Source organism: Rhinolophus hipposideros (assembly GCF_964194185.1).
Source record: "Rhinolophus hipposideros genome assembly, chromosome: 17".
NCBI lineage: Eukaryota > Metazoa > Chordata > Mammalia > Chiroptera > Rhinolophidae > Rhinolophus > Rhinolophus hipposideros.
In genome coordinates, this window is record NC_138063.1 from 32,081,786 (window position 1) to 32,104,893 (window position 23,108).

Sequence of the window (23,108 nt, forward strand, 5' to 3'; positions counted from 1 at the left end):
TAATATAAAATAGTTTGAAATACTTTCAAAATTTTCTGCTTATTTTTCTATCACGTCTCCTTGTATAGTATGAAGAAGTATTTTTTAAAAAGCTGGACATCTTAATTTACAAATGATTGCTATATCAAAAATCAGATTGTCATACTTCAAATCCTAGTAAAGTTAAACATAAATTACCTGTGTGTAGATTGTCCATGCCAGATTTTAATTACAGACTTGTTCCTTCACTTTGGTATTCTTAATGGCTTCTTTTCCTGAGAGTCAGCGGGATAGGCTAAGTGACACAGATTGATTTAAATATTAAATTCAAGGAAAAATATGCTTTGCAATTTTAGATCTCAGTATGAAGAGTTTCCTTAATGCTGTGCTCCTTCTGTAGCATGGATAAGCAAAAGTTGACCCCATCGCCATTAGCAGAACATAGTATAGAGTTGTACTCAATTATACATGAGGGGCATATTTTCCATGTGGTATATATACACAATGGAATACTGCTCTACCATAAGAAAAGATGAACTACTGCCATTTGTGACAACATGGTTGGATCTTGAGATTATTATGCTAAGAGAAATAAGTCAGACAAAAAAAGTCGAGAACCATGTGACTTCACTCATCTGTGGGATATAAAACTGCAAGCAATAAGGGAACAAGACAAAGAAACAAAAGCTCATAGACACAGACAACAGTTTTGTGGTTATCATAGGGTAATGGGGGATTAGTAGAAGAGGGAAAAGGGGGTCAAATATATCGTTCCAATTTTAGTATATGTGCTGCCGAAGCGAGCACAGGGGCGTCAAATATATGGTGATGAAAGGGGAACTGACTCTAGATGGTGATCACAGAATGTGATATAAAGATGATGTATTATAGAAATTTATATTTGAAACCTATGTAATTTTACTAACCATTGTCACCCCAATTTAATGAAAAAATGTATTAGTGTTCATAACAGCCATGCATGCACCTGAGAAATCGTCTGTGGCACTTATCTCTAGTTTACATCTTATTTATTCCTCCTACTTACCTCATATTTCCTGTACCAGTATTCTATGGTAGAAAACTAATGCCCTGTATCAGACGTCTTAGTAGAACTGAGTCATTGTTAATTTTCCTTTAGAGATATTTAACAATTTGTCAGTTTCACTGCAGAAATGATTTGCTTTAATGAGAGAAATGTCTTGTTTTTTTTCTTTTTTTCTTTTTAAGAATATTTTTAAAAAATCAGTGACAGGAGTATTGATTTTTAACTTGACTTTAGATCATGGTTCTGAAAATAGAAGCTCTGTCTGTATGGGGCACTGGGAAAGCTTTCTCTGACAATGTGAGCTATTGTGGACATAAATTATGAAAAACTTACATAAAGTAACAAATGAAATAAGTGGCCCAAATGCATTTCCAGATGTGTCATTTTCTGTGGAAGGGATGATTCACTGCAGTAAATATATACATGAGTTTAGTTAGAATTCTCTTATTTTCACTTAAAATATTTTGAAAGGCAATAATGAAGAAATGCTCATTAATGCAAAATCCAACATTTATTGCTTTTACTTGGGACAAAATTTTAAAATAGATATGTAAAACTGGATAAAATTTTCATGATGCTAGCAGTAAGTTTTAAAAACAATGTTGGCAATTATTAATAAGGAAAATTCACAAGAATATCTGTACACTGTGATTATTCTTACTAAAAGAAATGTGAAAATAGAAACATACCCATTCAGATGTGGTTGGTTTCTTTTCTCTCCACATCGCATTATTAGCTATTATTAAGAGACATGCAATCGAGTTGGATAGATATTTCTTGAAATGATGCATGGTGTGCAGTGCATGCTTTCATTGTGCTTCCTGCCATTATGGAATAATGCGTCTTATTTGGAAATACAATGATCATTTCTGTTGAATCATACTCAGTCAGCTTATATAATAACACTTCTATTTTGTGAATCATTGCAGATTTCAGAGAGCTATGCCTTCCTACCAAGAGAAGCGGTGACACGATTTCTAATGAGCTGCTCAGAGTGCCAGAAAAGAATGCATTTAAACCCAGATGGAACAGATCATAAAGGTAGCCACAGTGTCAAATAGTGAGATTTGAAGTAATTTTATTCATAATGGCAATTTATATCTCACATTTTTATAAAAAACGTGGTACACTGAAACAGTTCAACAAGTCAGATCATCTCATTTATTAAAGTAGGAGGCAGTGAATTTTGAATAGCAACTTACAGAGTAGGTCAGTGCCCATTTTTAGAGGAAAGACAGTTTTCACTGGGGCAAATAACTTTTTTCTTATAATAATGTTTTAATATTCATTCATGCTGTGTATCTCGTGGTATTTTAGATATATTCAACAAGGAAATTGATGTTCCATTTGTGTCCTTTTAAATCTGCCAATTACTTATTTCTAAAAGCGTTGAATAGTATGGAGTTCCTTCAATGAAAAATGTTATATACAAATTATAATTTGGGTTTAAGTTTCATTAAAAATTATCTAGATTATTTTCCTAATCTATGAAATTCTCTCAGCAATTAAATTAATCTCAAATATACCCTTAGGCTAGCCCATTCCCCTGTGTCATAGGATGAGCAGACTGACAAAAAAGAAAAAGAAAAAAGAAGGAAAAAAGCAAATGTTCCAGAAGTAAGTGTGCCGCAAGAGAAAAATATAAAACTACAAATAATTGTGTTTAATCACCATATTGCCTTCACTCATTGTTAACCAGGATCAAACAGCTCCCCTGTAGTTAGAAATAACTGATTTATCCATAGTGCTTATCTGTCACAATACACCTGGTTATTTTTTCTACAATCCATCTGTAATGCTTCCCATGTCCTAAACAGTTGGTATCTAGAATCTTATTTCAATTTGAACAAATTGGGTCATGCTGAAATTACAGGTAGAATGCAGTATCACTTTCATTACCCATTAAAAATGTTTTATTACAGATAATGGAAAACCTCCCACTTTGGTGACCAGCATGATTGACTACAACATGCCAATTACCATGGCCTATATGAAGCACATGAAACTGCAGCTGCTAAACTCGCAGCAAGATGAGGTAAAATGGAAATATCTATGTTTGTTATCACTTAACAAGTCGGAATGAAGTTTGATAACCATGACTGTCGTATTGAGCATCATGGCATTTTGAAGACGGTAATTTATCTTTTAATGACAGGAATGTCATCAGGATTGCACAGATGGAGATGATAGAGATTCCCTGTCTTAAAATATCTACATTAGTGCTATGTGGGAATTTGCTCATTGACAAGAAGGTTCATTTTCCTTAATTGACCTCTATCAAGCTAAGCTTGGTAAAGGGCTAGAAACTTTAGGGGAAAGTATCCCAAATGAGTAAGTATCCAAGGAAAGTGTCCAAGCCTTTAGTACTAAGGCTATTTTTTCTGGCAAATCAGAAAAGTCAATTTAATAGGTATTTCAAGTATAATCATATTTATTTTTCAAATATGTCATTATTTGGTGAAGTATTATTAAATTCTCTTAAAATTACTTGATTGAGCTACCTTTGTAAAATCCAAACCAAATTTTTTGTTTTCCTCTTTATTTGAGCAGATTTAATTTCAAAACGATATTTATAAAATTGTTTTATCTCAAAAGACTTTATTAAAGGTATACTCTATTAGATCTGTATTAATGCAGTGAAAGTATCAGATTCCATATTACCAGATGGCTACCTATAAATGATTAAATAAATAGTATTAAAGTCTTTAGTTAAAGACCAATGACAACAAAATATTAACGTCTATCCATCCCTGAAAATGGAAAAATTATTCCCATGATTCATGACAAAATTGAAAAAAATTAAAAACCTCATAAACTAGTTAGAGCTGTAAAATTATTTGTAGGAAGCTCATTTAGATGTTGATATGTTTATTTCTAGGCCAAAAAGTAAGAAGATCAACTTTGTGCCAACAATAAAGCTCACATATGCTGAGTCCTTCTGGCTTCTAAAATCATAAGTATTTCACAAAAAAAAATAGAATCTTTTAAATTTATAACTGGATTAGGAAAATAACTCTTATCCTTACATTTTGAAAATACCAAATTGGATGTATACTGCCTTAAAAAATATTCAGATAAATGACTAGTTAGATTATTTATAACATTTTAGAAATTGTAATTATTGAAAGATAGGAAGGTGGTTAAGTAAGTCAAAGTCATGTTAAAATAAAGTTCAAGTGAGGTACTCCTTTGTGATCAGTTATATTTAAATTATAGTAAGTGTTAATTAAATTAGTTTAACCAGTATTTACTGAGTACCACCTATGTAAGTGGCACTCTTATAGATAGTGGACATAAACAGTGAATAAACTGACAAAAATCTTGCCTTTATTAAGTTTATCTTCTAGTGGGAGGGCAGACAAGAAGAACAGAATAATGAAAATATGTATATAAGAAGATGCTAAAAGCTCTTCTGAGAAATGAAGGCCAGAAATGGGATTCCCTTTAGGATTACAGAATATTATATCCAATGTAAGATCAGTTGACCTTGTTATAAACTGTTGATGAAGTTTACACCAGAATAAACTTTCTGGGGGAGAGTTTGGCAATAATTATATAAAACTTTAAAAAATTATTTATATGCTTTGACTAGAAATTTATACAAAGGAATGTGATATGTGAGATAATTTATGTGTTAGGATGTTTATTGCATTGCTAATAGGAAATGATTGGATCAAACAAAGAGAAATTGTTAAGTCTACACTGTCAATATGGTAGCCACTAACCACATGTGGATATTTAAATTTAACTGAAAATGAATTAAAATTAAATAAATTAAATTTTAGTCAGTTCTTCAGTCACACTCACCACATTTCAAGTGCTCAATAGCCAAATATGGCTGGTAGTCACTGTATAGGGAATGTTATAAGGAAATTCCATCATTGTAGAATGTTTTCTTGAACAGCATTGCCTAAATACCCAGCTTTAGAGGCACCCGTAGAGCTTGTTGAACTGCCTGTTGCAGGACCCTCTCCCCAAGATTATAATTCTAAATCTGATGTGTGGGACCCGGTGATCTGAGTTTTTAACTTCATCTACACTCGTATACACTAAGGTTTGAAGCAGAGTGTTTCAGACAGGCTAATAATATAGGCTTTAAATTGACTTGAGCATAAGGTAAACGAAAAATGGAACCAGGTGAGATTGGTAGGAGTGGTTTTCAAGCAGTCTTATGGAAAACCCTAAATGTTTGATTGAGGAGTTTACAAATTACTTGGTATACTTGTACATAGCTACAAATTTATGAGCCGAGAAGTGGCTATTCTGAAATGGGAAGATTAATTTGGCAGAAGTTGATGAACAGGACTGGTGGGAAAGAAATTAGAAGTGGATGGATAACTAGGAGACTATTATTTTGTTGTTCAGGAAATGACAAAAGAGATCTTGAACCAATGGGGCAATAGCAATGGATATTAGGAGGTACATAGTAGAGACTCTCTAGAGGTGAAAACTGGACTTGAAAACTAAAATGAAATATGGATCAGATTAGGGATCTGAATTTCAAGCACCTTTTCAAAATTGAAATAAAAGTTCAATAATAAAGTATTTTAAAAAACTAAGTAAGTGCCAGTTTAAAAGGGAAATATATATTGTGTCAATTTTAAAAGGGAAAAGACCTGGAAGAAAATTGTTACAGTAATATGTTTATTCTAATTTTTAAAAATTAAATTTCAATGAATCAGAATTCTATGGTTTGCCATAGCTTTTATTATCTTGAGATTTGAGTCACATAAGAAATAAGCTCACATTGTGGGATGTGGAGATTCTTTTTCTCCACAGGTTGTCATATCAAACAAAATGCAGAGAGCAGGTTTTAGATGAATGGCCTAAAAATGATCATGAATAAGATAAAATACTTAATAATCATATGATCAAGTTTTCTGATTCTTTACCCTTAGAAATATTCAATAATTTTTCCCAGCGTGATTATCATTTTCTCTATGTTGATAATTAAAAAAACACAATATTCTATATACTTTTGCCACTTTTTGAAAGATAATAATTTAATCAGTGAATAATTAGAATAGGACTTACAGAATGAATGCATGCACTTGGTTTCATTAAAGCCCTTTATAAATGTAAGTAATTGGATAATTCATATTCTAAGAAGTAGTAGAACTGTGAAAAGCAAATTATATTTCATTGGAAAGCATGGAGGAAAATATTTAAAATAGGCATAATCATTAAGCCACTTATGATAAATACCTTAAAATGGTGAGTTTTAAAAAATAAAAATACAGAACAGGTACATTTGGTTACATAACCATTTTAATCTCTTGTCCATATTTCTTAAAAAGTGTGCTGACAAGAGTGTCATTTAGTGACAAAAAGTATATTGATTACTCTTAATGTGCTATAGCAGTTCTATAACCATTTCATGGAACAGAGACTGACGTGACTCTTTGTGTCTAGCTTTTCTTTAAACACACACACACACATCATGGAAATGATATTTTACTAGGTTACATATAGTTAGCCACTTATAATATATATAATAAATGCTTATTATAAAGACTATGTTTACATAGAATACAAAGCTACTTTATAGACACATGTTGATCATCTTTACCATTATATTTAAATGTATTTTTATGTGTTCATATAACATAGTAAATATTAATCTTATTATATAATGTAGAATGTTATATTATTCTGTATAACAATATCAGTTTTGTGCTTATTATGTATCTGACATCGTTCTAACTACTTTGAATATATTACACCCCTGCAATCCTTACATAGCCCTATGACATTGAAACTATTATTATTTCCATTTTATAGATGAGGAAATCGAGGCTTAAAATCTGTAGGTAATTTGCTTAAGGTCACACATCTAATAAGTGGCAGAGCTTGGAGCTGTACCAGGCAATCTAGCTCTAGAAAATGTGCTCTAAAATATTATGACATCACAGACACTTTATATATGTATATAGTGGATAACTACATTATTTAGTTAGGTGTGCATATGTATGTATGTAGATGGCACACATTGATAACATTGGTGTGCACAGTGAATTCTGTTACTTTTTCTCCTTGTTACATCTATGCTTCAGATGCTTTGGATTTTCTTAGAATTTAGAATTGGAGAAAACATAATGCAACAAGAGAGAGGGCACGCCGCGGGGAGTCTATTTGGCTGATTGCCCAGAGGCCACACAGGGTGGCATTTCCTTGCTGAATTAATGAAGAACTAGTATACCCAGGCATGATCAGTCCTTTGGTAAAGGAAGGGCACGAAAATCACCTTGATCTGATCTATGAGTCAGAATGCTGTTTGTTAGTCTACTAGAATATTCCTGTCCGCTAACCATAGCAACTTCTTTACTGATACCAAGATGTCCTTTATGAAGCCAAGGTAACTCTTACTATTCAGAGAAGCTGCTTGCTCAAGCCTGAGTGACTTCATATTCCAGTTCTGGTATATAATAGTGGGATAAATCATTTAATTGCTCTGTGCCTCAGTTTCTTAATCTATAAAATTGGATGAATCCTGGTACCTAACTCATAGGTTGTGATGATGATGAAGTGAGTGAACAAATATGAAATATATATACATATATACACATATATAATTACCTATATACATATATACACACATATGTATGACAGTGTCTGCAACATAAATAGCACTACTACTACTATTGCTACTGCTAATGTTAAACTTTCAGATCACACATGTACAAATTAAAGTCAGACCTAGTGATTTCAATGAAATATTTATAATATTTTAACAGGTTTCTCAGGCCTTCCTGCCTACATAAGCACATCATTTGTCCAAAAGTCCGTTCTCCAAAAGGAGTTTGCTTCAGTGAAATGACTACAGCAAAATATTTTAGATTTGGTTTACATGAGTATTTGACAGTTTTGATGAGTTGGCCATTTGGCAAACTGGCCTTTGGCTAATTTATCTTTTTGGTGAACTGGCTTTTGGTAAATACATCTTTCACATTTTACCGAGAACTCCTTTTTGTGGTTGCAATACAATTTATATTTACTTGTGCAAAAAGAAAGGCTGTGCTAAGGTATCTTGCTCTCCAACAATGTGGACTTTGATTCCAGCCATGTCAGTGTGCCTATTATCAGAGTCCATCCTGTTTGCCAGTGAATGGTTTTTGGTTAAGGTTTTTTATTGCATTCTAAGATTTTTGCTTGTAATATTTTATGAGGTCATATATTTTAAAAATCAAAACATGCATTTCTCTTTATGCCATGTTTTGTGATTGACTTTTTTAGGAAGCTTTTTGCTAATTAATAAAAATATTCATCCTTTCATTATTCAGGATAATTCCCCAACGATGTCATTCCTAAACACGTTATTTTACCTTTTAAATCTTCTGTGTATAGATACATTGTTTGAATCTTCACAAATCATGATATTCCTTAAAGGGAGAAATTATTCCATTATTTGTTATTTCAAATATCTAATAATATGTAACAGTTTACTGAGTTCTGTAAAAGCTTACATACAGGTTAAACTTTAATTGATCCCAGTGATAAAATGGTTACTATTTGAAGGTGTTATATTTTATGACTCTTGTTCATATTTTAAAACCATTTTCAGGATGAAAGTTCAATAGAAAGTGATGAATTTGATATGAGTGATTCCACACGGATGTCAGCTGTGAACTCTGATCTTAGCTCCAACCTTGAGGAAAGAATGCAGAGTCCCCAGGCTCTTCATGGCCAGCAAGATGGTAAGCCATTCAAACTGAGCAAACAAATACACAAAACAAAACGATAACAAAAAACGAAGTCATAATGTATTAAAACAACCACCTCTTATTCCTGTGTCCATTCTTTATTTGTTTCTATGGGGACTTTTCCTGTGTACTCAAGTTACATTACCCACTTACATTGTCTACTTGGTTATTTTTGGATTCAAGTACTTTGTTCAAAACTAGGGTGATAGACTGATTTATAAACAGAGGTCAGTTGTAAAACTCCAAATTGGCCTGTTTTGCTCCCTGAACTTCAAATGTGTTGTATCAGTGTAGTTTGGGTTCCTATGGTAATGTTTTCTAGCTTCAGTTTCTTGGGTCACCATTCTACTGACTGAATTAAGAGTTTAAATATGACCAAAAACAATTTGGACATTTTTCTTTTTCTAAAAGACAAAGTTGTTACTAAAAACAATTGATACAAAAATGCAGTTTTACCAACTGTAAAGGAGAGAAAGATCCTGATCTCTGTTTTCCTGAATCCATTGAAGATTCCTGAATTATCCAATTGTTCTTAATAGGAAGAAAACTGGATATGTAGAGAAAGTAGATTTGGTAGTTAAAACACTTTGGGTTTAATATTTTCAGCAATCTTTAAAAACTTCCTTTGTAAATGTTTTTTCTTTTTAAGTATAAAATTATGCATGCAAGTAAATGTATCTTACTTGGGTAATTGTGGATGAAAATGAAGAGTAATAAATAGAAGGAAATTGGCCTATTTTATTCAACATTAGTTTATTATTCCTGCAATAAGTTTACATAAACTTTTTATGACTATACTTTTGTGCATACATCTGTAGATAGGGAAATAAAATTTTTCCTTGCTTTCTATGACACTTGTCATTAAAAACTGTGACTCAGTAGAGTAAAATAGCAATTTTTAAATATACTTTTATTTGCAGTATTTGGTACTTCATTAATGTATCAAATAATGGTTTGTTTATACATTTAAACCTTAACAAACAGTGTCCATCCTATGTGCCAGGCAACAAGGTGTGGTAATGTGTAGTAACAAGAAAAGAGGGAGAAGGACTTGTGAGTTAAAAATTCTCTTAAAAGAGTTCATCAATTTCTACCCATGTTGTACTTAAAAAAATACATCCAAGCAACTTTTCAAATTCAAGGATGTATTTGATAATTCTATTAGCATTTAGAAATGCATAGCACATTTGTCAGAATTTGAAAATTTCTCCCATTTCTGCATAATATTTGTATCCTAGAAATGCTTTGATATGCCTCAACTGGTGAGGCCATTTTTGATAAACAGGAAAAAAATTGAATTGGAATTTAGCGGCTAACCTGCATACATTATAATAAACTACAGTGTGTGTGGATGGATAGATATATAGATAGATCAATCTTACAAAGTCATGCTTAGTTATAATAAACTTTAAAGAAATTTAGGTCATGCTTAACTGCTAAGAACAGGTGAATTTTTACCATAAATATCAGGTTAATGAAAATTAAGTAATAATTTATATGTTATAAATATATTATAAGTTAATTAAATAATAGGTAAGTATTTTACATTCTAATAATTTAAATTGCTTAACTTTGAATAAAATCATAATTTTCCTTTAAGAATGTTGTGGTTCTCAGGATCAAAAGGTCAGAACACAATTCCTAAAACTTAGAAAAACATCTTGTTTTGATTCTCCTTGGGGGGGAAAAAACTGAATCCCACTGATGTCCACTCAGTCCTTCAAAGCGTAGTTAGACTGTATAACAAATGACTGTAACAATTTATTCCCCTCTAGAATCTAGAGTTAGATTCTTGCTTCCAGGAATACGTAGATATTTTATATAAGAACATATTAGTCTAAAACACTTTTTTCATAGTAAAATCCATAGTGTACTGGTATTCAAAGAAGTGTTATTGAGAAATGCACTGAAAAAAAATAATGTCTCTGTTAAATATTTTTCCAGGATCCTTTGAGTCACTTTTGGCTTCTGTAGTGGAGATCTTTGCCTCCCACTAAGACTTATATGATACAGCATTCACCCAAAATAGGAACCATGCTTAGGGACTGGGTCGCCAATATGGAGGCATATGTCTCCTTCAGAGAAATAGTTCTAAAAAGTATATTACTTGGAGCCTTGAGTATACTTAGGCAAGGATGAGTGAAGAGAGACCTACTATTTCGTTATTCACTCAACGAACACCTATTGAATCCTAGAAGGAATCACATAGTGAGTCTACAGGCATGGACATGCCATATTAGGTTGTACTATGTGAAATTGCCATATTGGTTCAACTTAATGGTCCAAGCTCTAAAATAATTTAAAATAGAACATGAAGAATATGAAAGCAGCATGTTTTTGAAATTAGGGTGTATTTCTGTTTCAGAACAACGCATGCATATATACATTGTGTGTATGTGGACTTGTATACTTGTAAAATGACCCCAGTGCTGTTTTGAGGGGAAACATAGAAGGGAGTACATTTAAAATACAGCAATTTAGGTGTGAGATAAATAAATGGTGAAAGAGATGTGGCCGTGGGAGTTTCACTTTTTATTCTGTCCTAATTTACATTACACGCTGAGTTAGCCGCATAGACTCCTATCTGGGGAACTTAAAAAAAAAAAAAAGCAGATTAATGAGATGCACCTCGGATGAGATAACTAAGACAACAGGAAGGGAAAAGCATGGAGCCAGTGTCCCAGACTACACTTTTGAAAACACTCCTCACATTTCTACCTGGCAGTCTTAGAGTATCAAGATGACAGTTGTCTAAGGACATTGGGTCATGTAGATGCAGTTCATGCTCAGATGCTGTTTTTGGTCAGTGTTGCCTTCTGCACTACCTGAGTGAGGATTGATATGCAAGTTTATGTGGGTGTCAGTTAACACAGTTTTCTTAGTTGTAACATTGTTGTGTTCTGCAGTTTTTTTAATACTTTTGAAAACACCTTTCTACTAGTCTAATAAATTTCAGTCTGTTGCGGTCTTACCTATCTGAATATTGCACACATTAGATTTAATTTAAAGACACACACACAAACACACATAATGCTCTTTGACTGTTCTGTGTATATCTGAATACAATTTTAGTAAAAATATATTTGTCACTAAAAGTACATCTAATATAGCTGAATAGGATAGTTTGAAGTAATTATTAAAGTAGATAAGCCAGCAATAAAAGCAACTGCTATTCACCATTTAATTTAGTTGAAAAATCTAATAAAACATGTTTTTAATAAAAATGATGTAACACAGTATACTTAATAGGAAATTAAGTTTACTGGTTAATTTTTTATGATGTTGAGTTTTAATTAGAAAAGCTATTAAAGCGTTTTTTAGGCTGACCACCAAATTCCCTACTGAGGTTATATTGTCTTGTCTGAGACATTTCCTTTGTTCTGAATCTTTGTGTGTCTTTTTTAATGGATTCTAATTGCTTAGAAAATTTTACATAAAGCAAAATTGATTAAAGTAATTTTTTGTTTTTTTTTACATAAATCTAATAAAGTATTTGACTTCCAAAATTGAATCTGTTCTTAACAGTATTATTCTCAATTTTTAAGTTGCATGCACTTCTGGATTTAAAATACCTGAAAATGATACAATTCTGCTGCTTTTTCTTAATTCAAGTTGTTCTCATGCCAGATTAAGAAATAATTTACAGGACAAATTAATTGAATTAATAATTTTCGGGGTTGAAGTAGTTACGCTGATGCTTTTAGAAAACTTTCTCTTCATGGAAGTTGCTCTATAAATAATTGTATCATAATTTGTAGAAATATAAAGCATCTTTATAAGTAATTTAGATAAAATAATTAGAAGGAATGTTACTATGAATTAGAGGAAATTTTGATTGCTAGATTCTTTTGTAATATTATGTATGCTTGTGTGTGCATTTAATCATTTGAAAGTATTTCTAAGCAGTAATTCTCTATTTCCAAAAGCAGAAGAAGAAATAGCGATTTAGCTTACATATAAATCATAAGTATGAAAAATGATGCTGAAGTTATGCATTTATTTAAAATAGTTTTGTGGGGAACATTATTTTTTCTTGCATTTAGTGTCATAATATTTGAAAGTTTACTTTTCTCTTAAGTTAAAATTCTGCTTTTTGATACTTATATTACATAAGTAGTTTTTCATGTAAGTGAGTGCTTGTTTAGAAATTTAGCTTATTGATTTCAGTCTGAAGTTTGTATACCCCTGAGACCAGTCCAATCTTAGCTAGGTCCCGGGCCTCTGGAAAAATTAGGGGAAATTGTCTAGGTTCCAGGCTTACCTTGGAGAGTCTAATCTGATCAATGAAGGATGTCAAACTAATTTGGAATTTTACTTCTGGGCGAGTTCTTTGATTTGAGATATTGCTCTGTGATTTGTCATCATATTCATGACAGTATTCACTGGTCCATTAATGATCATCACATGGATCCAGTATTCAATGTTTCAGCACCTTCAGGAGATACCAAAATTCTGTTAGAACAAAGTAACAGATACTTGACCCTTTAGGCCTTGAATATTGAATTTTGTCTGTTTGATAATGCATACATCAGGTCAAGAATCCATATGACACTGGAGAGATGTTTGAAAGTATGTCTTTTGAGCATTTATTCAAATCAATTTTGAACCTCTAAATACATGTATCCCGCTGTACTATAGAATCAGAACCCCTTGAATTTTCCCAATTTGAAAATCTTGAGCAGCTAACTTTTTTTCTGATGTTTAAATTTGTTTTTACTTTCACCTGGCTAGCCTTTGTAAACTCTCCTGTAAAGTCAAACACCATGCTGTTTTTCTTTACAGCTTCCTTTTTGCTAGTGTGGGTCAGCTAGCTATTACTTTAAAAACAAAAAAAACAAAAAACAAAAAACAAAAACAGCTTTAGCCCTTAGGCAAAAAAATTCAGTGTTGAATAGGGCTTTGAAGCTGATGTTGCATGAGAGTTGTACAGAGAGATAAAGCAGCCACAAAATGGGGCTAAATTGACCATAACAATCTTTGTTTACCAGGTTTACAGAGATCAAAATTAGATAGAGGAATGATAAAAGAACCGTGGGAGGGTATTGAAGAAAGCAGTTGAAAGGATATTTCATGAGATTCATCATAAATGTAGAGTCTAATTGTTTCCTTATCAGTTTTACTTCTTCACTTGACTGGGAGCAGCTTGGGGACAGGAAACGGTATATTTTAGGCATTCTTGTCTTTGGAGCCAAGCAGTATTTGACATATAGTAGAATATAGTTTTTGAATTGAAACAGTGTTTTGAAATTTCTTCCCCATCTGCTTACTTCTATAGTGAAAGTGCACTCACCCTCTGGATTCAGTCTTTCTCGCCAAACTTTAGATAGGTAGTTGATTTCCTGGTCCATGAATAAATATTCTGTCCTTTTCACTTTGGGTTCCTGATGCCTATGCTGTCTCCGTTTTCTACCTCCCAAATCCACTCTGGAACAATGGAACAATAAAGTAGCTTTGAGATGCTAAAGTGAATTTATTAAGAAGGCAGTATGAAGAAACTTCATTTAAAATCTTGAGATCTTGTTTCGTATCACAGCTCTGCCAGTGACTAGTTTTGCAACCTCATATAAGAATTATTAACATCTTTGGGAAACTGTTACTGCATGTGTAAATGAGAAGCTTAGCTAACCCACTGAGATTCCTTCTAGCTCCAGAACACTGGAGTGTTCACCCTTTTAGTATTCTCTTTCCCATCTACAACATTTTATGTTGTCTTTGCCCTGACAAAACACCTTCCTTTGAAAAAATAAATGGGACTCCATCATTTTCTATACCTCTAAACTGGTTGAGGTGTTTTCTCAGACTAGAGAAAGTGATTAAAAAATGATGGAGACGGCCCCATTTTTCCTCCAGCCAGCCCTTCCTATCTTTAAAGAGCCATTTTACCTCCAAGATGCACGGGAAATACTTAGAAAACTGGGGTGATGACTGACAGAACAGACTTCCCACTTTTCCTCCAGTGTTGACTGTAAGAATCATTCAGTTATTCTCTGCTTTGTTCCTGCTGCCCATCCTCCATGCCTTTGGTAAGAAAGTGTAGCCAACACAAAGACTTGTGGGTATTGCCAAAATGTGAAATTAACTCTTCCTTTTTCTTCCTCTTCTTTATGAACATAGTTTATAAGAATCTTTATCCCTTATTCCTTCCTGAATGTTTGTGTGTACATAAGTGTTTATATATGTGTGTGTGTATATATATACATATATATATGTATATATACATATATATATATGTGTATATATATATATATATATATATATATATATATATATATATATATATACACACACATGGTTATGTGGAGAGTTTTAGTGATATCAACAATGATTATTTTCCTTCAAGTGCTTTTCTAAAATATATCCTGAAGTCCTTAGGTACTGGGGGGTTTCTTAGGATTTCTTTCAATAGCAACATCATTAAAGTTTTGGCAGCCTTAAATGTGTTTTCAAAATTTTGAGGGTTTTTGGTTGTCAAATATTAATCAGCTCATCTTTCAGGAAGGGGATTTACTTCACTAAAATTATTGCTATGGCATAACAACATCTTGGAGAATAGATCCTAGCATCATGTAGAATACAGAAAGCTACTCATCACTGGTTAGCTCTGTCTTTATTCAAATCTATGATAAAGTAATGAAGAAAAATAAGATGAGTGTTACAGGTACTTGGGAGTTTAGTACACTAAACACTGATGCCAGTGTTCTAAACTGGTCTCAATAAGGACATGCTTACTTTCTTAACGCATGGCAACAACATCAGCAGTTTATCTAAAATGTCATGTGCATAATTCTATTTTAGAATTGATGAAAAACATTTAAATTCTTATCTAGATCCAACCACCTAAAATCAAATTACTGTTTTAAGATATTTCCAACAGAAAGTGAGGCTAGATGATGACAAGAACTAAATTATCTTGATTGCTTACTTTATGCCAGGCACTGTCCCAAGAATGAACTTTTTTTAGGTTTTCATAACAATCTTCTGGGGTAGGGAACTGTTGTTATTTTTATGGTATAGATGAGGATACTGAGGTGAAACAAATAGCCTGTCATCACCCAACTACTAAGTGTTAGAAATAGGATTGAAACACAGACATTCTGGACCTGAAGTGTATGCCTTTAGAGAGGAGTTTCTAAGTTGCCGTACATCCACCTCTGTAAGCAGAATTTATTATATTCTGAAACTTATGCTCGCTTACACACCTTGTTTTGTGCCATGCATGTTCAACCATCCAGCATGTTCTTATTTTCTGAACAGAGAATTACTATTCTGGCTAATATTTTAGTATTCCCTGTGCTTTTTAATCTGTGTATAATAGCTAATTATAGATATTTCCCCATACTTTCCTATTTTCGTGCACATATCCTCTTTGTATTGCCATGAAGAAATTATTCTAGCCATTGAAATCTATTGGTTTTGTCTAGCTGTCTAAAACAGGAGTAGCAAATTTAAATTCTGTTTATTTCAATAATATCTCTTGACAATAATCGCTCTGTTTAAAATTCATATTTCCTTTTATCTGTTAAATATGTAATTGACTTTTGACAATTTCTTTCATTTCCCCTATTCTTCCCTTGTATGAAAAGGACAAAAGGAAATTGTGATTGACCTCCTCTACTGCATTCATTATTTTGAATCTTCTCATTTTATGATACTGTGCTTTATTCTAAATAATAAGACCAAGCTTTGGCAAAAGGGAAAAAAGACCATTTTTCATTCATGACCATCCACTCATGACAATAATGATTTCTTTTATTTTGTAAGGTTTTTTTTAAATAATATTTCAGCTTTGCTGTGTGAAATAACAATAAAGGTTATAATTTTTGTTAAATAAAGAGTATTATTTTCCTACAGAAAGCATCCAGATAATAGGCTATTTTGAAATATCAATCATTCAAGTCACATGTCTTAGAATATGCTTTCTATGATAATAATAGTTATATCACTCTAATAAAAACATATTTAAAAATAATGTTAAAGGGTGCATAATGTTAAAGGGTGTATAACATGGAAATTTTATGCAGATTAAGTAAATTTATATAATAATGGGATATTCAGCCCAACCCAAATGTGAGCAAACTTTCAAAATTGAAGAAAACATCAAACGTCAAAAGAAACCCTTAATATTATAAGTTGAAATTACTTGCATTTGTGAAAAGAACAAAACTAGACCAATAAAGTTGATTAAATGTTTGTGAGATATGGTGGCTTTGAGAACCTATATTTGGTGAACTCAGAGATTAATAATAGAACCAGTTACCAGCTGGGCATATTTTTTGTCTAACGGTTATGAATGTCCCTACATGTTTTATAGGGCTTGTCAGTTGGGCGATCTGTAAGTAGGCCAGCTCCTGCAATTGCTTCTATAGATAAGGGCCTACTCCTACTTTCTTAAAAAGCAGACTACCAAATGTTATTCTGTGTGTGAAAATTTTATAAATAACTCCTAGACAGACTAGCTATTTTGACTTTCTTTTGAAAACAGTTTCTTACCCCATTGTGGTAATGCTAAAGTAATAAATATCATATGGTTTATCAGAGTAGTCTCTTGAGTCAGATATTATTCAAAATTGGATTCTGTCTTTTGTTTTCTTTTTGTTCAACCATGCTGCTTTTTTGCTACTACAAATGTTTTAACTTGGTAAGCAAGTGCTTACTAAGAATTCTTTATAAAGCAGATTCGAAACTATTATTAAAGATGACAGTGGACAAGGATGTGGCATAATGGACAGCAGTAGACCACGGTTCACAGCACCGAAGTTTAGATCCCAGTTCTGTGATAGAACCTGAGTGTCCTGATACACACCATTTCATATGCATTAGCCTACGAGTCCACCATTTTCAATTAGGGGTAATATTTGCCTTATTAATATTGCAGAGTCTATGGTAGGAACCAATAAGATAATACAGTCATTTACAAGAAATATTTATTGATCACCTACTATTGCCAGAATTATATGAAGTGCTGAGAATTTAGCAGTGTGCAAAACATACAATGGGGTCTACATTATTAACATTGGTACATAATCTAGTAGGGCGGGGACACAAGACTAAATGTATAACTACAAATGGTGACAACCACCATGAATGGGAGGAGCCGCATTAGAGAGTATAGCCGGGGCACTGATTTAACCTAGCCATGGAGGAGTTGGAAATGCCTCTCAGAAGAGCTGACTTACATCTAGAAGAACAGTTCACAGATGAAAAGAAGCAGAGAGCACTTCAGGACCATGTACTTTGTAAACTGTTCAGGTATAGTGGAACAAAATTTCGATGTTATGTGTGCTTGGTTTTTCAAATCTTTTTACTTCTGCTGTCATATCCCCTTTCAAGCAGAATTCCGGGCTTTCCAAATGACTTGCCCTGAGGCTAAGTATAGTACAGAAGGAATAAAGAATCAGTTGCTTGGTGTTTGAGTGCTTAAGTAGATATTTTAAAGTTAATAGCATAGATGATACATCTTTAAAACCATGGCTTTTACTGGCAAGATCCAAACACAAAAAAGAATTCTAAGAAATTGGCTCTAAATAGGAGCAGAAGCCTAGAGGTCTGAATGAATAAATTATAGAAAGGACAGTAATGCATAATTACTTAAGAACTTTGTCCTCCCAAAAGAAGTTAATAGTCCAACTCTGTGTGGGAAAGAGCAATTGAGAGAGATGAGATGCGAGAATCTCTGGGAAATGCCTACTGGCCATGGCCAGGGCAGCAGGGTAATTGGAAGAGGCTTGAAAGATAAAGTACCAAGTGAGTGTGGGTCTCATTACCGAGGTGTAGTCAGGAAGACTGCAAACCTCATAGAGAGACGCTTTGTATTCAACCTGGTGTCTGAAGAATGCAATAGTTTAGCATGAGGTACTTAGGTAATACGCCAAAGGAAAGTCTCACAGACACACCCACCAGCGTGGGATGGAATGGCAGGAAGAAGCAGCTAAGAGGTCTGGTGAACTGGAATATCTCCATGGTCGAGATGAAAAAGTCCTAAAATGATCACTTGGGAGCCCTGGTAGCGTCATGATCATCACCAGCAAATTCAACAAGGAAAGACATCTGATGAGAAAGCTACTCTTCCTTAAAAGACATTGAGGACAAAATAAACTGGCCTCCTTTTCCTTCTCGCCCACCCTTCTGGAGCTTCCTATGACACTATGTTACTGAGGCTCCTAGGGAGAAGGGGAATGGCTGGTGAAGGTTAGAATCCTGACTAGTTTACCAGAGAGACTGAGTAGCTATACAAAAAAGACAGAGTTTTCAGTGAAAATGACTGAACTACCTTTAATTTGGTCTAAAATTTACCTCCCTGACCAGAAGTGGGGCAAATACTCTGAATTCAATTAAAAAGTGAAATGCCCTCTTTTTTGTACACTCGAGTTGGTGACCGTGTCAATTTAATGTCCTATATGGAATGCAAATGTCAGGAGTAATCATCATTAAATTTGAGACAGAGCACAGAAGTTAACATTTCTAAGGTACCTTCATAGTTATTTGAAATTTTTCATCCTGATCAGTTTCCCACTTTTTTTTTTTTAACACTTTGTGGGAAATTAGAAAGCAGGCTCATTTTTGTACCTATGTTATTGTATAAGGAATCATTAGGCATTTTAAAAATGCTTCTCCAGATCAAAACAAATGTTTTAAAACTAGGCTATATATTTTGACCCTGTATGAGTAATTATTGAATTGCTGCTTTTCATATTGGCTTATTATTATATACACATGGTTGTATTGAACATGACTGATTAAATGTTTTATTTTGTCTTACACTTACCTTTTTCAAATGAGTTATTTGATCACATATAGCAAAATAATGCATTCTTACTTGTGGGAACTGGTTTGTTAAAGTGATGGCATTGGCGGTGTGTGTCATTGTCTTGTGGGAATTCTATATCTATAACATCTAATGTCACTTGAAAAATGACGCTGTTTGAATACATCTTTTGCATTTTTCCAATTGTCTTTATTAATAAAGGGCAAAAGACATCATTAATAAAAATGACTTGAATTGAACTTCACCTGAGACATTTCACTTTCAATTAGAATCCAATTTACGTCCACCCAATGTGAATTTCTGTGACCTGACCAATGCTGACATTCATTTCATTCTAATATAAAAAGAAAACATGTATTTATTGTTTCCATTACAAGTAAAATCATGTATTTGTTGGTCACATATTTAATTTTAGACTGAAACATCTTGGCTTCAGGAAAGTGCTAAAATATTTCAGTTATCTGAGATGAAAAGAAATATTATAACACACAAATATATATTGGATCCTCTTTTTGTGGAAATTGTTTTAAAATGGGAAAGGTAAATGTCTGAATTTAAAAACCTATAAAGGCATTTTTCACTGTGAAAATAATAGAATATATTTTTTGGTAGTTGTGGTCACCCTACTTTGATAGTTAGTTTTATTATTTTGTTTTTACAAAGATATGAATAGATATTTGTCACTACTTGCACTGTTGTCTTGGAAGGTAATATCCTGGAACACTTAAACAATTTGTTTTACGTAGAAAGAGGCAGTAATAGAAAACAGTAAAATCATCGATTACTCTAATAACCACTAGAGGTCTTCTGATATCAAATTTCTGCCAACATCCTTCATTTCTACAAATATTTAAAATTAATGATGTCATATTAATTTAAATGAATTTCATTTTCTTTGTTGTATGTATCTTTCATTCTGTGGACTTGAATTCCACTTAAAATTAAGGGTTTTTGGAAGTTTGGGGTGTTTTTCTTTTAATTTTTTTTTTAGGTTTTTGTTTGTTTTCCTCTCAAGTTTTGTTTAAATACTATATAATGACTATTAATTTTTAGAAAAACTTACATTTTAAGTGGTTGGTAGGCATTGGGTACTTTATTTAAATATGTGTGTGTGTGTGTGTGTGTGTGTGTGTGTGTGTGTGTGTGAGATAACAAAAATTTTAAAAATGCCTGTCTTGCTTTTAATTCTGTAAATTACTTTTGATCCTAAAGCAAGAATTTACTGCCTGGTATTACACATTTTCACATGGACTTATGAATATACGTTTGTTGTAGGAGGCTAGGTGATACTCACCCCTTGACCCCTCCCCGCTTCCCCACCAGGCCCAGAGAAGGCGCCTCAATCAGTGGGTTCTTGGCAGCACATGGGAAATAATTCAAGCACAAGCCAAAATAAAAGTAAAGCAAGGATCCGTTTATTCAAGCAGAGAAGGAAGAAGCAGTCTGCTCCATAGACAGAGCAGGAGCATTCCTGACGAGGTTTAAGCCTATTGTAAGTGTCCCTTTAATTATGTCCCTTTAATTAGGGGCTGTACGTCCAAATTTGTAGGAGGGATATTGAAGGATTTTCTGGGAAAGGGCAGCGATTTCTCAGAAGGGACTCTTCGGCCATTTTGTGTCCTTTTATGGTCATTCTGTTTCTGACAATGGCGGCAGGCGCTGTGTCTTTTAGCATGCTAATGTATTATAATAAATGTATAATGAACCTTAGAGTCACTGCTAGGTGAAATGCTCACCATGTTGGTTTTCGTGGGTCCCAGTCTGTCTTAAGCGGGCTCCTACACCACCAATGGTCCATCCTGCCTTGGGGGTTGGTGATAATTTCAGAAGGGTGGAGATTTGTTGTCCCACAGCCATCCCTGCCTCTGCAGCTTACCTTTCATCTACCTCACTTCCAGGGACTTTGCAATGTGCATATAAATCAAACATAAGCAGAGGACTGATGTTATCAGTCGTGTTGCTGAAAATAGATGCTTTCTATTTTGTTAGAAATAATAAATATTGCTATCCACCATTTTGTATAAAATTTGTGTTTAAGAACCCTGGAAACAGTAAATGTTACTGTGCTTTTCAATATGATTTGCCATTTTACATTCTTTTATGTAAAAGGAGATAGCAATTGAAATCTGTGTGAAAGAATTAGGGAGCCTACCTTTGAACTCAGTGCTTAGGAGATGCTCAGTAAACACTGTTCAAGGGACTTTTCTGTCTTCCTGTAGTGGAGCACAGGTGACATTTGAGGAACTAAGACACACCCTGTAGTCCCAGAGTCATCTGCATTTACAGTAAGTACTTTGACAAGTCCCAGTTTGTAAAGTTTAGTAGATATGTCACTTTCATCATTCTCTCATTCCTATCCATCTCCAGCCTCATTCTCTTTAAAGGTGAAAAATGAAATTAAAAATGTGATGTCATCTTGTTGGGTAAAGGAGGAGGGGAAATGTGTTAGTTCTAGAATTCCTTTTCCTATTAGCCAAAACAATTATGAATACATCTATAATAAAGAAAACAGTCTGAATTTAAGGAAACATCACATCTACAGTTTTTTGGAGTGCTACTGCCCCTTAATTTGTTTTCAGAGATCACCTATCTAGGAGGCAGGGGCAAAAATATGAATGTAGCATAAGGGGTGACTTGCATTTAGCCCAGTTAGCCAGCAGTCATTATTTTTTGCCACATGTTGCTAGATAACATTTTACACTATCCAGGATGAACTTCTGAGTAAGCAGAATAGCCTACTGCTTATGTAAGGGATTTTGAGGATGCCAGAAATGTCTCCCCTTTGGCTGCTATGTAAGTGTATGAAATAATGAAGTTTGTGCAGTCTACAAAGGCTGCTGGCCTTGGGGTGAGTGAGGGCTGATTCTAGGTCATGTTCTGCTCAGCCAAGCCAAGAATGCTGGTGCAAGCCTGCCTCCTCCCAGAGGAATGAGCATTTTCTGTAATTCACCTGACAAGAAGAAACACCTTTTGCCAATAGTCAGCCTTATTGTAATTTTCTGAAGGCATCGCATGTGCATGTGACTCTCTGTCCCCTATTAAAATGCCTCCCTCATTTACCTATCATGGGATATATGATTGTACCATTATACCTTTGGTGAAGCTTCTTATATTTTCTCCCTTATCAAAATTAATACTTGGCACCCCCTGTATACAAGATCTGACGATTAAGTTCATGAACTTGCCACTGTGAGCTTACATTGGCAGCGCGGTACAAACAGCTTGGTAAGGTTTCATAGCCTTGGTATATCAGTGTCTCACAGCTGTGTTCGTGTTGATGTGTAGCGGTGGCTTGCTGAGTGGCGTTCATTATTGTTGCATGTTTTTGTGTGCCATCGCGAGAATATCTGAGCTTGAATTAGAGCAAAAAACAAACATTAAATTTCTTCTTAAACTTGGCAAAAGTGGAAGCAAAATTAGGGACATGTTAGTTTAAGTTTATAGTGATAATGCCATGAAGAACAAAGCAGTGTACAAACATCTTTCTGAGGGTAGAGAATTTTTCACTGATGAAGAGAGGTCAGGGCAACTAGTAACAAGCAGAACTAATGAAAACATTGCAAAAATTCATCGAATTATGCATCAAAATCATCGGCTGACTGTGACAAGCATAGCAGGC

The 23,108-nt window shown here is 33.6% G+C and overlaps 1 protein-coding gene across 6 annotated transcripts in view; it reads left to right on the forward strand.

Annotated features, from left to right (window-relative positions):
• The window catches only part of NOL4 (nucleolar protein 4), a 304,929-nt gene that overhangs the window by 104,819 nt on the left and 177,002 nt on the right, over positions 1 to 23,108 (forward strand). For 5 of the 6 annotated variants that reach the window (XM_081079085.1, XM_081079081.1, XM_081079080.1 and 2 more), the window contains 3 exons: positions 1,954 to 2,065; positions 2,947 to 3,059; positions 8,586 to 8,718. In XM_081079085.1, coding sequence (XP_080935211.1) covers positions 1,954 to 2,065; positions 2,947 to 3,059; positions 8,586 to 8,718 — 358 coding nt within the window. Of the gene's footprint in view, positions 1 to 1,953; positions 2,066 to 2,579; positions 2,642 to 2,946; positions 3,060 to 8,585; positions 8,719 to 23,108 lie in introns of those variants that run through there. The other variant, XM_081079084.1, reaches the window with a different exon arrangement.